Here is a 13,532-nt window from a genome sequence, read left to right as displayed (position 1 = left end):
AACATGAATTCATATTATTTTATGTACAAGGTACCTAACAGAGCTCTTTCATAAACAAATGTTAGCTTTTAAAGATGGTCTAAGACAGTGGTCCCCAATCTTTCTGGCTTGGCAGCCCAGCGGGTGGGAGGAGAGGGGAAGGTTCCATGTGAGTGGTAGGTGCCTGCACATGCCTGCCGCTTGTGCAAATGGAGCTGTGAGCGTGAACACCCGCCACTCATGCAAGTGGAGCTGTGTGCCCACACGCACTCACCTGCCACTTGCACGGCCTAGTTGCAAATGAGCCGCAGCCCAGTAGTGAGCTGCGACCTTGGAGTTGGGGACTCCGGTCTAGGAAGTAAATTCAGACATCACACTCTCCTTCCCCTATTTCTGATAAAACACAATGAACAGTGACAAAACTGTGATGTTAAACAATGGATTAAAAAATTTATAGGCTGGCAACAGGAGTCATTGGAGAGAAAAGCATTCTGGGGTAATCAATTATATTTGCTTCCCGTGAATGTTTTTTGGTTCGTGACCTCTTATTCCAGGACATCCAGAAATATTTAGTCAATGCTGTTAAAAGAGAAGTTGCAGCACTGTGTTCTAATACCTCCTTAAGTTGAGGAATGTAACATAGTTGGTGCTTTTACATCAAGCAGAAATGGAAGTAACAATAACCAAATGTATAAATTTAATTGTTTCCCTGCTTGAAGCCCGGCCTTTTCTCGTCCCTTCTCCTGGAATAAGTCATATTTATTTTTTCTGCACTGCAGCATAAAGTTATTCATATATTTATTCCAACACTAGCATTTTACACATAGTAGAGGCCATACCAAGTCATCTATGCTTGCTGTATGTAACAGACAATGTTCTTAATTACAAGGCTTTTCTTAAGCACCATGTTATTCTTTGGCTAGCAACTGTTATACTTTCTTTAGTCAATATACTGTTATTTATTTACTTAACTAAATGCACCAGGCATTAATGTAACTCCATTACAATTCTATTGGATTCTAAGAAGGCAAAGTATAAATTTGTAAAACTTTCACGATCGCTTACCCGGCCTCCATTGTCTGGACGGACTTGGAATGTCAAGTTATTTTGAAAGTCAAATTGAGCGCAAATCTGGCGGTTATCGCTTAATTGTACTACAGCCAATTCTGCTCCTCTGAGATATATGATGCTTGCTAGAGAATGAGAGACATAAAAACATTGGTAGAGATCTCTCTTTGTATTCTTTGATTATGCTGCAAGCTAAATCATAACATGGTTTATAATTTAGAAGCAGCGTGCCAGGACAAACTTTTCAAAAAGAATTCCTCCCCCCCAAACTGTGCAAAATTATGTTAGAGTGTTCAGTCCAGGAGATGGAGAATCATGGGTTAGAAAGACTGATATCACAATCAGCATTCAAACATTTTGATTTTATTCTATGAAAAGAAAACAATACATACTGACATGCTATACTGGCATTTTAATATTCATCCCCAAATTACTCTAAATTGTTTACATTTTTATTCTGAACTGTTGTTATTTGAAAGGAAAATTAATTCCTCCCCCAATAATTTACCTTTAAAATTGGAAAGTACCATGGATTCACCACAAACAAATGTGTTTCCCTGAAAATAAGACCGGGTCTTATATATTTGGGGGGACGGGGGGGGGGGGGGGGACCAAAATACCTATTAGGTCTTATTTTTTGGGATGTCTTATTTTGCGCCTGCCCGCCCACCTGCTTCCTCCCACCATTTGCTTGCCTGTGGCCACAACGACTTACAGGGCTTCCCAGGACAGTTTTTGCCGGATGGAGAAATGATGAAGAATGGAAGCTTCATCTGCTTGCAAATGGGGCATTTTGAAATGGAGCAATTAGCTCTATTTCAAAGCGCCCCATTTGCAAGCAGACTAAGTTTCATCTTCCTATGGGCGAAAAGTGGATGTCAGAGCCAGGGGCATGGTGGGGGGAGGCAGCCAATCCCACTCTGTCCCATTGTCTCTTGGCTTGCCCATGGACACGCCAGGGCAGGCACCAATGCAGGGCATCGGGATCACCTGCCTCTGCTGCTGCCTTCTGCTGGGCAAATCTCCCATGAGCCAGGCAGCTACACAGCACGTCCAGATCACCTGTCTTCCCCCCGCCTCTGTCTCTGTGCTCAAACTTATCTGCACTGTGCCAAGGGGCTGGTGGGCTGCAGCTGCTGCTGGATACCTCTTGTGCTGGCCACGTCCATCCCCCCAGGCTTATTTTTGGGGTAAGGTTTATATTAGGCCCAGCCCAAAAAATCAGGCTAGGGCTTATTTTCGGGGAAACACGGTACATTTTTTTCTTGTTTTATAAGGAAATATCTTAAAATCAGGATTATTTTTCTTTTGAGTAACTGAATACATTTTAAAAAACATTACCAGTTCATATTATTACTATACTCCCAAACCAGCCTCTAAAACATGATGGAGATAGTTTTGGCTACTATAATTTGTCTAATAGATAATGCTACATTTTTTACATGCTGTAAACAATGCAATTCTATATTGATTTCTTCCTCACTTACCATCAGTAGCCACTTTCCACTCTATCTTCAGCACAGGGACCAATTTCCCATCTTCAGCAAAAAATGTATCAATAAATACGTCAACAGAACTTGGGGCTGAAGGAGTCCATTTCCAAGAAAGGAGCCAGCTCTCATCCACACAGTAACCTACAAGTTTGATGGAAATTAATTCAGTCCCACATTTGAGATAAAAACTGACTTTCCTTTAGACTATAACATTCTAGCTGTGATGCCTCCTCGCAAACTTTCAGTGCAGCACAAGCTATCAAATACTATCTGCTGCATTACAACACTCTTTAGAAAAGCTAAGAGAAATAAAATTAAAGGGTGAACCAAAGTGAGTTTACACATTATTAGTGTCCACATTGAATAATCAATACTCCACATAAGTTTCTATGCTTCTTAGCAAAATGTGTCTTCTAATATTGACTAAACTTTTAACCTTCTACCAGGCTTCCCTAAATTATCTCCAGATGCTTATTTCTTAGAATTTCTAGCCAGTTCTGATAACTCTGAAAGATACCAGGTTGACAAAGCCTACTCTAAAAGATACAGATAAAAAATATTTAAGATGTAGCTGGATACATGCTATTTAGATTAAGAATTCCACAGTAGGGTATAAATATGGATCATTTAGAATATTGTTACATTTTATTCCAGACAAAAAGATACATTTTGGGTTAATTTTTGGAAAAACAAGCTTATTGATTTAGAGAAAGCATATGATAAATAGAATAGGATTAAGTTATGGTACATTTTATGTGACTATGGAGTTGGCTCCATACAGTAAAAGTAATGTATGAGATAAATAAAGCATAAATGTAAATAAATAGAATGCCTAGTGAATGGTTAACATTAAGCAGGAAGTCACAGATGTGAGATATTCCCGTGTTTGTTTAATATATTTGTAGATGTATGTATAACAAATGCTTGTGGTGATATTAGAGGTGGTTGGGAATGTGAATGTATGTGTATTTTCATATGTAAATTATATTGATCCTGAACTCATTTGAACTAAACATGAGAAATAGCTACCTCACACTAACATTCCTCCTACTGAAATATCAATCAATTATAAAATGTTGCACAGAACAGAGTTAGTATTACAGTTCTAAAATAAGCAAAATTAATTAAGGGGGAAAAAAAGTGCACCTACTGTTTCGCACAAGGCAGCGTAAACCCTACAGGAGAGAACATAAATATGTTATTAAAAAAAGTCTTAAGAGTAAAATGGATCATGAATGTTGCTTCACCTGAAAATGGTATTAAATTTTATCTGTAGTTTTTTTTACATATATTTTCAACTCAAAAAATCCCACCCCATCATTTAACAGATGCTAAGTTTAACAGACACTTATTTATTTATTAGTCTACTAAGCTGGGTATTTATTAAATGAATTTTCACCTGCAATCATTTCAGCATATTTAAAAAGAATGTATTTCTTCTTTGTCATACATGTGATGATAAATGTATTCTAATTTAATATGAGAAACAAATGTAACAAGCTATGTTGCTGAATCATTATATACAAGGCAAGTATTATCTTGTTTATATGCAAATACTCCTATAAAAATAGGCAGAATAGTTAACATAGATCACAAAGATAAAAATGGTTGACATTTATTTTCCTGTTAATTCTATTTCTGTATGATTCAACGTTATATTGAAAGTCTCTTTTTTTCCAAACAGATTAGGGTAACAGCTTCCCCTTTTAAATTCTAATAGTTCAAATAAGTAGCAGAAAAGTAATCAGAATGCCTTATTGTAGGAACAAAGAATGACAAGCATAAGAAATATAGGTACTTTTAAAAGGAGTGGGGTTTTGATTGCTTGGTTGCAATCACCATTTTGATGTTGTTGATCCCCTCCCTTTATGGTGCCCAAATTCCTAGGGTAATTTTATGCAAAACACTAAAATCTTTAGCTTTTCTAGGAAATATTGAGAGTGGCTGAAATGATTATTTAGTCAATCTGTGCATAGCCCTCTAACCTTTAAAAAAAAAAAAACAAAGTTACCAGGACACCATATTTTAATATGTCAGTAAGATCCTATTTTGATCCTAGTTTATGTAGAGAATGTTTGCTTCCTTGCCAAAATTTCCCAATTGTCATTTCATGAAAAATTCTATACTGTAAAAATCATTCACAGATACATGGAGGGTCAACCTAAAATACCGCATATCTCCAATAACATTCTGTCACTACTTCTACTATGGTGGTGTTCAAAATAAACATACAGTTATGAATATGATTTTGAGAGCTTATACTGTAAAAGAGGTCCTATTGCTGTTACTGTTCTGTATTGACACATACTTCCGGTATGTTGCCCCAGCTTTTCAAAACTGTGGTTAGGGTTGTTTGCATATCTAGCTTTAGTCAGTCACATCATTGCTGTGTGATTTCAGCCAGAGTAAGAAGAAAGAAAGAAAGAAAGAAAGAAAGAAAGAAAGAAAGAAAGAAAGAAAGAAGAGAGAGAGAGAGAGAGAGAGAGAGAGAGAGAGAGAGAAAGAAAGAGAGAGAGGGGGGGGGATGATGATGGAAGGAAGGGAAGGCGAGAGAAAGAGAGGGAAGGAAGGAAGGAAGGAAGGGAAAAGAATTGTATAAGCTTCTGTATGTGGTTGAGAAAAGCGTCAATGCATCTTCTTCACAATCTGTTTTAGGACAGGCTTGGCAGATAAATAATAAAAGAACAGTAAGTTAGAGTTTATATACACCAAGTACATAGGTGTTCTTATATGCTTTTATCTACATTCTGAAGTTCCTAGTGATTTATGCTTGTGCTAGATTCCTCCTAGAATTCTCACACTAGTATATAAAATGCTGAAAGTTAGAATCAAATTATAGAATTTTAGAATCAAATATTTGGGCTATTATTTCAAAGCTAAAAAACTACCCGACCATTAAATGGAGGTGTAGTCTACTGTAGTTTGTATCTCTTGAATTCCTGTCCAGTGGTTCTCTGCCTTCCTATAGCTCTAAAAGGCAGTAATATTTCTTTAAAAAGGAACGCAAAACAATGTAGTTACGTGTGTGTGTGTGTGTGTGTATATGTATGTATGTATGTTTTCCTGGCTAGAGGAAAAAAAAACATATGTATGTATGTATGTATGTATGTATGTATGTACGTACGTAGGTCTTTGGTTATTCGGGTTTTCTGCTGCGTAAAATTGGAAGTGTCTTGGCAATGTTTCAACGAAGTCTCATTCGTCATCTTCAGGCTGGTGTTTTCGGCTTCGTGCTTCTAGGAGCAATGTGTGATCGCAGCTGTTTCTTCCTTTTAACTGCCAGTGGGGGTGTGAACTGATTGGGTGGGAGCTTGGCTATGTTCTGATTGGGTGGAGTTGTGTTCTGATTGGTTGGGGGCTTGGCTGTGCTCCGATTGGATGGAGGGTTGGCTGTGCTCTGATTGGTTGGGGGTGTGTTCTGTTTAGGTGGGGGCTTGGTTGTGCTCAGGTTAGTCTGAGTTTCAGGGGGATTTGAGCTGGTGAGCTGCGCTGCTGTTGTTTGGCTTTGCGTTCGTGGTCGTCCCACATCTTCATGGTGGGTGTCAGTTTGCTTCATGTATGGATTGGAGGGGTTTAAAGTGGCTAATGATGCAGCTGTGGTCTGGCTTCTGGTTTGTGATCATGCCTCATCGGTGTGGATTTGGGTTTGTTTTTTGCGTGGATGTGTGGTGGTAACATCCTGTGTGGTTTTCGTGAGTGTGGGTCTGGTGTCATTCTTAGTGTTGGGGACTCGTTTGTCAATAAGGGCAGGCTTCCAAATGGCTGGTAGGCGGGAGGTATCATCTTGTTTATTCATGCTGTGTGGGCGTTTTTCTATCTCAATGGCTTCTCTGATTATTCTGTTGTTAAAAGTGTTCAGTTTTGGCGATAGTTCTGGTCTTTTTAAAGTCAATTTCGTGTCCTGTGGCTCTAAGGTGCTGGACCAGGGAAGAAGTTGGTTCCTCTTTTCTGACTGAGTTCTTGTGTTCTTCAATGCGTGCACTTATTCTTTTGTTGGTTTGTCCGATGTATGTGGTGGGGCAGTCGGTGCATGGGATTTCATATACTCCTTGATTTTCTAACTCAATTTTGTCTTTGGGGTTTCTTAGGATGGTGGATATTTTTCGGTTTGTGCAGAATGCTGTCTTGATGTTGTGTTTGTGGAGGATCTTGCTGATTCTATCTGTGGTGCCTTTTATGTATGGGAGGAGGGCTTTGCCGTTTTCTTGTTCTCTGTCTTGGATTTTAGTGGGGGTTTCTTTTTGGATTAGGTTGGTAATCTTATTTCTTTGGAATCCGTTGGATGTTAGTACGTTAGTGAGAGTGTGTAGTTTGGTTTTTAGGTGTTGTTCGTCAGCTAAGCGTTTTGTTCTGGAGATAATATATATATATTATACTGCATGCAAGTTATTTTGTGGAGTTTTGATTTTTATGTTTGTAGAGAACACCTTTGATAATAAATATAATAATACAGACTCAGGCATGCAATGTTATCTTTTGGTGTAGTATTAAGAACCTTATTATGAAATGCAAACACATATGGAGAAGTCACACAGTTGCAGGCCAGTTAAATATGTTACTTTGGGAGGGGTCATTTCCTGGAGTGGTGGTTTATTCTGGGATCCCTCAATTCCTTTTACCACCATTATCAGCAACACAAGAAGCCAGAGAACCATTCCCATGGCACTTATCTGCTGTAAATGATTTTGTTAAATATGCAAAGATGAATTGTATTTTAAAAAGATCAAATAAAACTTGTTCAGGTTGATTAAGACTTATTCAAATAATAGAAAATGCAGCTATTGTACTGCATTAGATTGAGTCATATAAGAAAACTTTAAATCTTCCTAAAGTTTCTCAAATCTTTAAAAATTATTTAAAGAAATCTAAGACGTTTTTCTAGCAAGGAGTCCTTTAAGAAAAAAACCCCACCTGTTTTTATAGCTTATTTTTATTTTTAGAAATTTGCAGATCAAGCTATTATTTTAAAAGGTTTACTGACTAGATTTGAATTCTGGAAGATTTTAAGGAATGTTAAAATCTTAAAAATAAATTAAAGTTACTATCAATTTTAAAAAGGTAGTCCTCGAGTTATGACCATTTGTTTAATGAGTATAAAGCCTTATTAAAAAGTGACTTACGGTCTCTTTTGTGGTCATGTGATTGCAATTTGGGCAGTTGGCAACCATCTCGCATTTATGAAAGGTTGCAGCATTCTGTGATCATGATCGGCAACTGTTTTTGCAATTTTCTGGCCAAAAAAAAAAAACATTGGGAAAGCTGGATTCACTTAACAACTGTGTGATTTGTTTAACAACCTCTGATTTGCTTAACAATCTTGGGAGTCATTTAATGACTGTTGTAAAAATTTTCATAGAATCAGGTCTGATTCAACTTAATGACCATAATAAGATGGAAATTCCAGTCCCACTTGCAGTTATAAGCTGTGGTCTATCTGTACATTTCATTTGCTCTTCTAAAGAGTCAATTCAGTCTGTACTGAATCAGTTAATTCAGTCTGTATTTAAATGTAATATGGGAATAATTTAATTTAGCCATTTTCATCCTCAAAATTATAAAAGGCATTCATTGTAATAAATAAAAACAAATTATTGTTTTTATTTTTCCAATAATTCACTGGTTATGATACTCTGAATCTTATTTTGGTTAATAGGTGCTACCAATAGGACACTTATATGAGTAAACATAATCTTGGAGGAAGTAATTTACAGATGGATATTTGCAACCTTGAATTCATACTGTGAACTCATATGAATACTGAAGCCGTATTTACTAAAATATTAAATTAAATCCTTTTATTTTTATTTAAACATATTTAAATTAATTATATACATTAATTTCAATGAAACTGAGCGTAAATGCATATATTTGTCATGAAGTAATTGGAGAAACGTGGCATTAAGCAATATTACTCTAACTAGATCACTCCATTTACTGAGGGTATGAAAAAAACATTAAGGTCATAATTAATCACACAATCACTATCTCTACTTTCTATATACATTTTCTCCTGACACAATTGTTCCCTTCTCACCATGTACATTCAACATAGATGGTCATGCAAGAAAAACATGGACAAACTGCACTATCATCATTGGTTAAGAAATTTACTATGTCTGCATCCGGAAGTTAATAATCTTGGTTTCCTACTATTGTACAATTCATAACAGATGTGTTGACTGCTGTTTTGTGGAACAACTTTAACTGCTTGAATGAATTAGTCTTGTCTCATTTTAGAAGACTTACTTTTTCGGATGTACATTGCATTCTCAATATTCTAAGTACAGGTAGCCCTCAATGTACGACCAAAGTTATGACAATGCTGAAAAAAATGATTTACAACTGCTCCTTGCACTTACAACTATTGTAGATACATGACTGCAATTTGGGCACTTGGCAACCAACGTGTATTTACAATGGTTGCAGTATCCTGAGGCCACACAATCACAATTTGTGACCTTCTCAGCTGGCTTCCAACAAGCAAGGTCAGTGGGGAAAACTGGATTCACTAATGACCGCAGTGAAAAAGGACACAAAATTGGGTGTGGTCATGTGACAACTCAATAACTACACTGCTTGGTGACAGAACTTCTGATCCCAGTTGTGGTTGTAAGACGAGGACTATCTATAACTTTTTATTTGTTTCCTTCCTATTCCTAAGTCTAGGGTTGGGGCTAACTTATCATATCACAAACATTTATTTTTGCTACCAACTAATGATTATCCAGATTTTTGCTACCCAGACCTGTTAGTTAAAAGAAGAAAATTGGCTTAGTAGAGGCATCTTTCCTTCTTTCAACCTGACCCAGGCTTTGCAAGGCCTCTCTCCTCTGCCTCATAATATCTCTGCTTTTTTAAAAAAAAAATCCTTTTAGACTGAGAAAACAGACTTAATTAAAAAATGTAATTGTTGGCATCCATTCAGGAATTAAATAATAATTGATGGTAATGTTTTGTATACATGGATGGGTGCAGATTTTTTTAAAAAATAAACAAGAAGCAAACATAAATATACAAATGCTTTATTTGGTAATATTGTTACATTTTCAACATTCAAAATATCATTCCAAGAATGCTATAAAAATATGATTGTATCAGTAATGCCTTCTGTGAATTAGTGAAGAGCTGGCTTTCCCCTCAGGCACTAAAGATGGAGCCCAGGGATTGAAGAGATTAATGGGTATATTTATGGACCGGCCCCCTGGTTTTTCTCAATTTTTCTCTCTTTCTTTTCTTTGTGAATTACTGTAGTTCTAATATTTGTGTTTTTATCACTGTTGATAGCCATCCAGAATTGTGTGCTACAAGATAGGTGGCCATATAAATCTTTTAAAGAAATAAATAATGCAGAGTTAGTGAAAACATGAGGACTATACAAAGCAATAAACTGAATAGAACATCTGAAGTACATTTCAGCTGTATTATCAGAGCTTATCCTGCTCAGGACATGGCTATACAGATAGTCCTCGACTTACAACTTTGACCGTTCAAAGTTACAACAGCACTGAAAAAAGTGACTAACCATTTTTCACACTTACGACCATTACAGCATCCCCATGGTCATGTGATCAAAATTCAGCCACTTGGCAACTGATTCATATTTATGATGGCTGCAGTGTCCGGGGTCGTGTGATCACCTTTTCTGACCTTCCGACAAGCAAAATCAATGGGGAAGGCAGGTTTGCTTAACAACCATGTTACTAATTTAACATGCAGTGATTCACTGTGGCAAGAAAGGTCGTAAAATGGGGCAAAACATACTTAACAAATATATTGTTTAGCAATAGAAATTTGGGCTCAGTTGTGGTCATATGTCAACTACCTGTATGATGATCCCCAATCAAAACAAAACAAATTATATACATGGTTTGTTTCTGATGACTTTTACATAAGCTGTGTTTTATATAACTGATTAATTTTATTGGCATTTTTACAGAACACAGACATACATGTGTCCATGTGCATGGAATGTATGCTGGATACTTGTTTATATTAATTTTTTGAAATGCTATTTGCTAGTATTTTTGTATTAGAAGCTACTATGAGATAAAAATCAATATAAAATGTAGAAGAAATCCATTTTCAGTCAAAATAATTTTTTCCACAAAAAATATGAATATTTTTATATTCCTTTATGAACAAGGAATATATTTTTAATACATCTCTTTACCTAAGGAATACATAATATGCTGTTCTATTATACAGCTGCTAAAAAGGCAAACTATCCTGGGATGCAATTAACAGCAAAACAAAGTCCAGGTAATGACAAGTAATTGTTCCCTGATCAGATCCAATTGGAAATACCAGACATTAGCTCGGGATACTGTAATTTAAAAAAAACAAGTAATAATTGAAGCCAGTTCAAAGGACTGCACCTAAGGATGAGCATCTGAAAACTGCACAAATAGGAATAAAAGGATCTGTTCGTTATTTGACTGAAGAGTCACCAGATAGGAATCTTCAAATATTTAAGGGGTTATAGGGGAGGGAATAGATTTCTTTATTGCTCCAGAATAGAACTATAATAATAGATTACCAAATTAAATGTTTATTATGCTCATATAGACCAACATAAACTAATGGATTAAAACTGCAAAGGAAGCAGTTTCAAGCTAAGCATTTCAGAGAGCTTTACTTGGGAGCCCGTGCAACAGTCAACAACAGGTAGTGAGTTTTCCTTCTAGTGGGTTACTTTCATTGGAGGTCTTTAGCACCTGGATGGTCATCTGTCACAAGTATTCTAGTGAATCTTATAAAGGGTTGGACCAGATGACCTGTAATTTCCTTTCTGGCTCTATGATTCAAAACACGCATATGGCCGAAATCAGAAATAATAACATCCTCTACGTCAGGGTCTCCAACCTTGGCAACTTTAAGCCTGGAGGACTTCAACTCCCAGAATTCCCCAGGCACCAGGGGAGAGGAGACTGACTTCAAAACGATCCGTCGAAGGCTACAGCTTTCTTCGCCCTCGTTGGCACCAAATAATGCAGGAGATTACAATTCGTCCTGTCTCCACCGGCAGCCTACCTGTATATCATCATAATTGGTATCTAAACCAGGGGTCTCCAACCTTGGCAACTTTAAGCCTGGAGGACCTCAACTCCCAGAATTCCCCAGCCAGCTTTGCTTTGCTGGCTGGGGAATTCTGGCAGTTGAAGTCCTCCAGGCTTAAAGTTGCCAAGGTCGGAGACACCTGCAGTCTATGTCACAGGTGTCCAATCTTGGCAACTTTTAAGACCCGTGGACTTCAACTCCCAAAATCCCCCCGTCAGCCATGCTTAACAGTATAAATCTTAAATCTTCTATGGTATTATACCAATGAAAATAATAAAAAATCGGCATATAATGTTATTATACCAATGGGAAATAGATCGAAAAACAAAACCCAAAGAGCAAAATTTACCTCCCACAGAGAGGGACTCCTCAGGGTGCCGTAGATCAAACAATGTCGACTGACGACCCCCAGGGGGAGAGCCTTCTCTGTGGGGGCACCTGCCCTCTGGAATGAACTGCCCCCGGAGATTTGTATGATCCCTGACCTACGTACCTTTCGCAGTGCCCTTAAGACTCTACTGTTTCAACAGGCTGGGCTGGCTTAAGAATGGATTTTAATGAGTGCTTAGTTTTTAATATAGGGCCAAATCATTTAATATGAGCTGGTCTTCCGGGTGCAATTCAAGTTGTTGGTCACCACCTTTAAAGCGCTCCATGGCATGGGACCCGGGTACCTTCGAGACCGACTTCTGCCACCAATAGCTTCCCACCGGCCAGTCCGCTCCCACAGAGAGGGTCTCCTCAGGGTGCCATCGGCCAAGTTATGTCGGCTGGTGACACCCAGGGGGAGGGCCTTCTCTGTGGGAGCCCCAGCCCTGTGGAATGAACTGCCCCCGGAAATACGTAAGATCTCCGACCTCCGGGCATTTCGTTGTGCACTCAAGACCCTGTTGTTCCGCCAGGCTGGGCTATCAACATAACAATTTTAAATTGGGTTTTAAATTCCTGGGGTTTTAAATTGAGCCAAATTCATTTAATAATTTTAAACTATTTTAATTGATGTTGTCTTGTGTTTTTAATAGGCTGTACACCGCCCTGAGTCCTTCGGGAGAAGGGCGGTATAGAAATAAATAAATTATTTATTTATTTATTTATTTATTTATTTATATTTATATTTATATTTATTTATTTATTTATTTATATGTTTTAAACTGTTTTTTAAATTTTATAGATGCACATGTTTTAGTATGGTTGTGCACCGCCCTGAGTCCCTCGGGAGAAGGGCGGTATAAAAATGTATATAATAAATAAATAATAAAATTGCAAGATCCGGAACCCCCTGGGGAAAAAAACCGGTTTACCGCCTGATCCACAAAACACTTCAGAAATATAAAAACTGGCACTGTAACCTGCAGTCAAACCCCAAAAGGACCGAGACAACCTTGCCATAAAGGGAGCTCAAGGCAGGATCCGAGTTCCAGAACAGCCCCAACGTTCCCCCCACAACCGGCTGCCCGCCAAATGTTCCCCGCACCTGGCAGGCCCAAGGCTGAGAAAGGCTGCTTAAAGACACGCGTCTTTTCCCGAATACAGCGAGTTTCGCTTGGGTAGAAAAGACTGCGCGTCCCTCCCCGCCCTGCTTCCTACGCGCATCACGCTGTGCGCCCGCCCGGGCCCGACTTACCGGCTGGGAACAGTTGAAAAGTGGCGGAGCGCTGAGGAGAAGCCTCAGCCCTGAAAGCCCAGGGAGCAGCCCCGCCACCAGCACCAAGAACCACGAAGCGTCTCCCCTCATCCTCCACGCCGCCGCCGCCGCCGCCGCCTTGCTCCCGAAGCGGGACCACCGGCCTCATTGACCTGGCTCCGCCCGTCTCCGGCTTCCGGGACCAAACTCGAAACGGGACATTGAGGAGGAGTCTGAGGAAGCTCACCTGAGGCGGGGCCTTGGCGGGCGGGGCGTGGTCTCCCAGAGAAGGAGGGGCTTCGGACGTGCGT

The 13,532-nt window shown here is 38.6% G+C and overlaps 1 protein-coding gene across 1 annotated transcript in view; it reads right to left on the bottom strand.

Moving 5' to 3' along the window:
• IL17RA (interleukin 17 receptor A) overlaps window positions 1–13,332 on the bottom strand; it is a 31,814-nt gene extending 18,482 nt beyond the window's left edge. Inside the window, exons 1-4 of the mRNA XM_070947824.1 lie at window positions 13,222–13,332; window positions 3,691–3,715; window positions 2,535–2,681; window positions 1,045–1,172 (exon numbers count right to left, since the gene is read on the bottom strand). Of these exons, the coding sequence (XP_070803925.1) occupies window positions 1,045–1,172; window positions 2,535–2,681; window positions 3,691–3,715; window positions 13,222–13,332 (411 nt within the window). The remainder of the gene's footprint in view (window positions 1–1,044; window positions 1,173–2,534; window positions 2,682–3,690; window positions 3,716–13,221) is intronic.
• Window positions 13,333–13,532: the final 200 nt, after the last annotated feature.

The sequence above is a fragment of the Pituophis catenifer genome, unplaced genomic scaffold, assembly GCF_029215685.1.
Source record: "Pituophis catenifer annectens isolate HBS135680 unplaced genomic scaffold, rPitCat1.0.hap2 SCAF_7, whole genome shotgun sequence".
Taxonomy (NCBI): domain Eukaryota; kingdom Metazoa; phylum Chordata; class Lepidosauria; order Squamata; family Colubridae; genus Pituophis; species Pituophis catenifer.
Note: the sequence above shows the minus strand (reverse complement) of the source record. Positions and strands in the feature narration are given on the sequence as shown.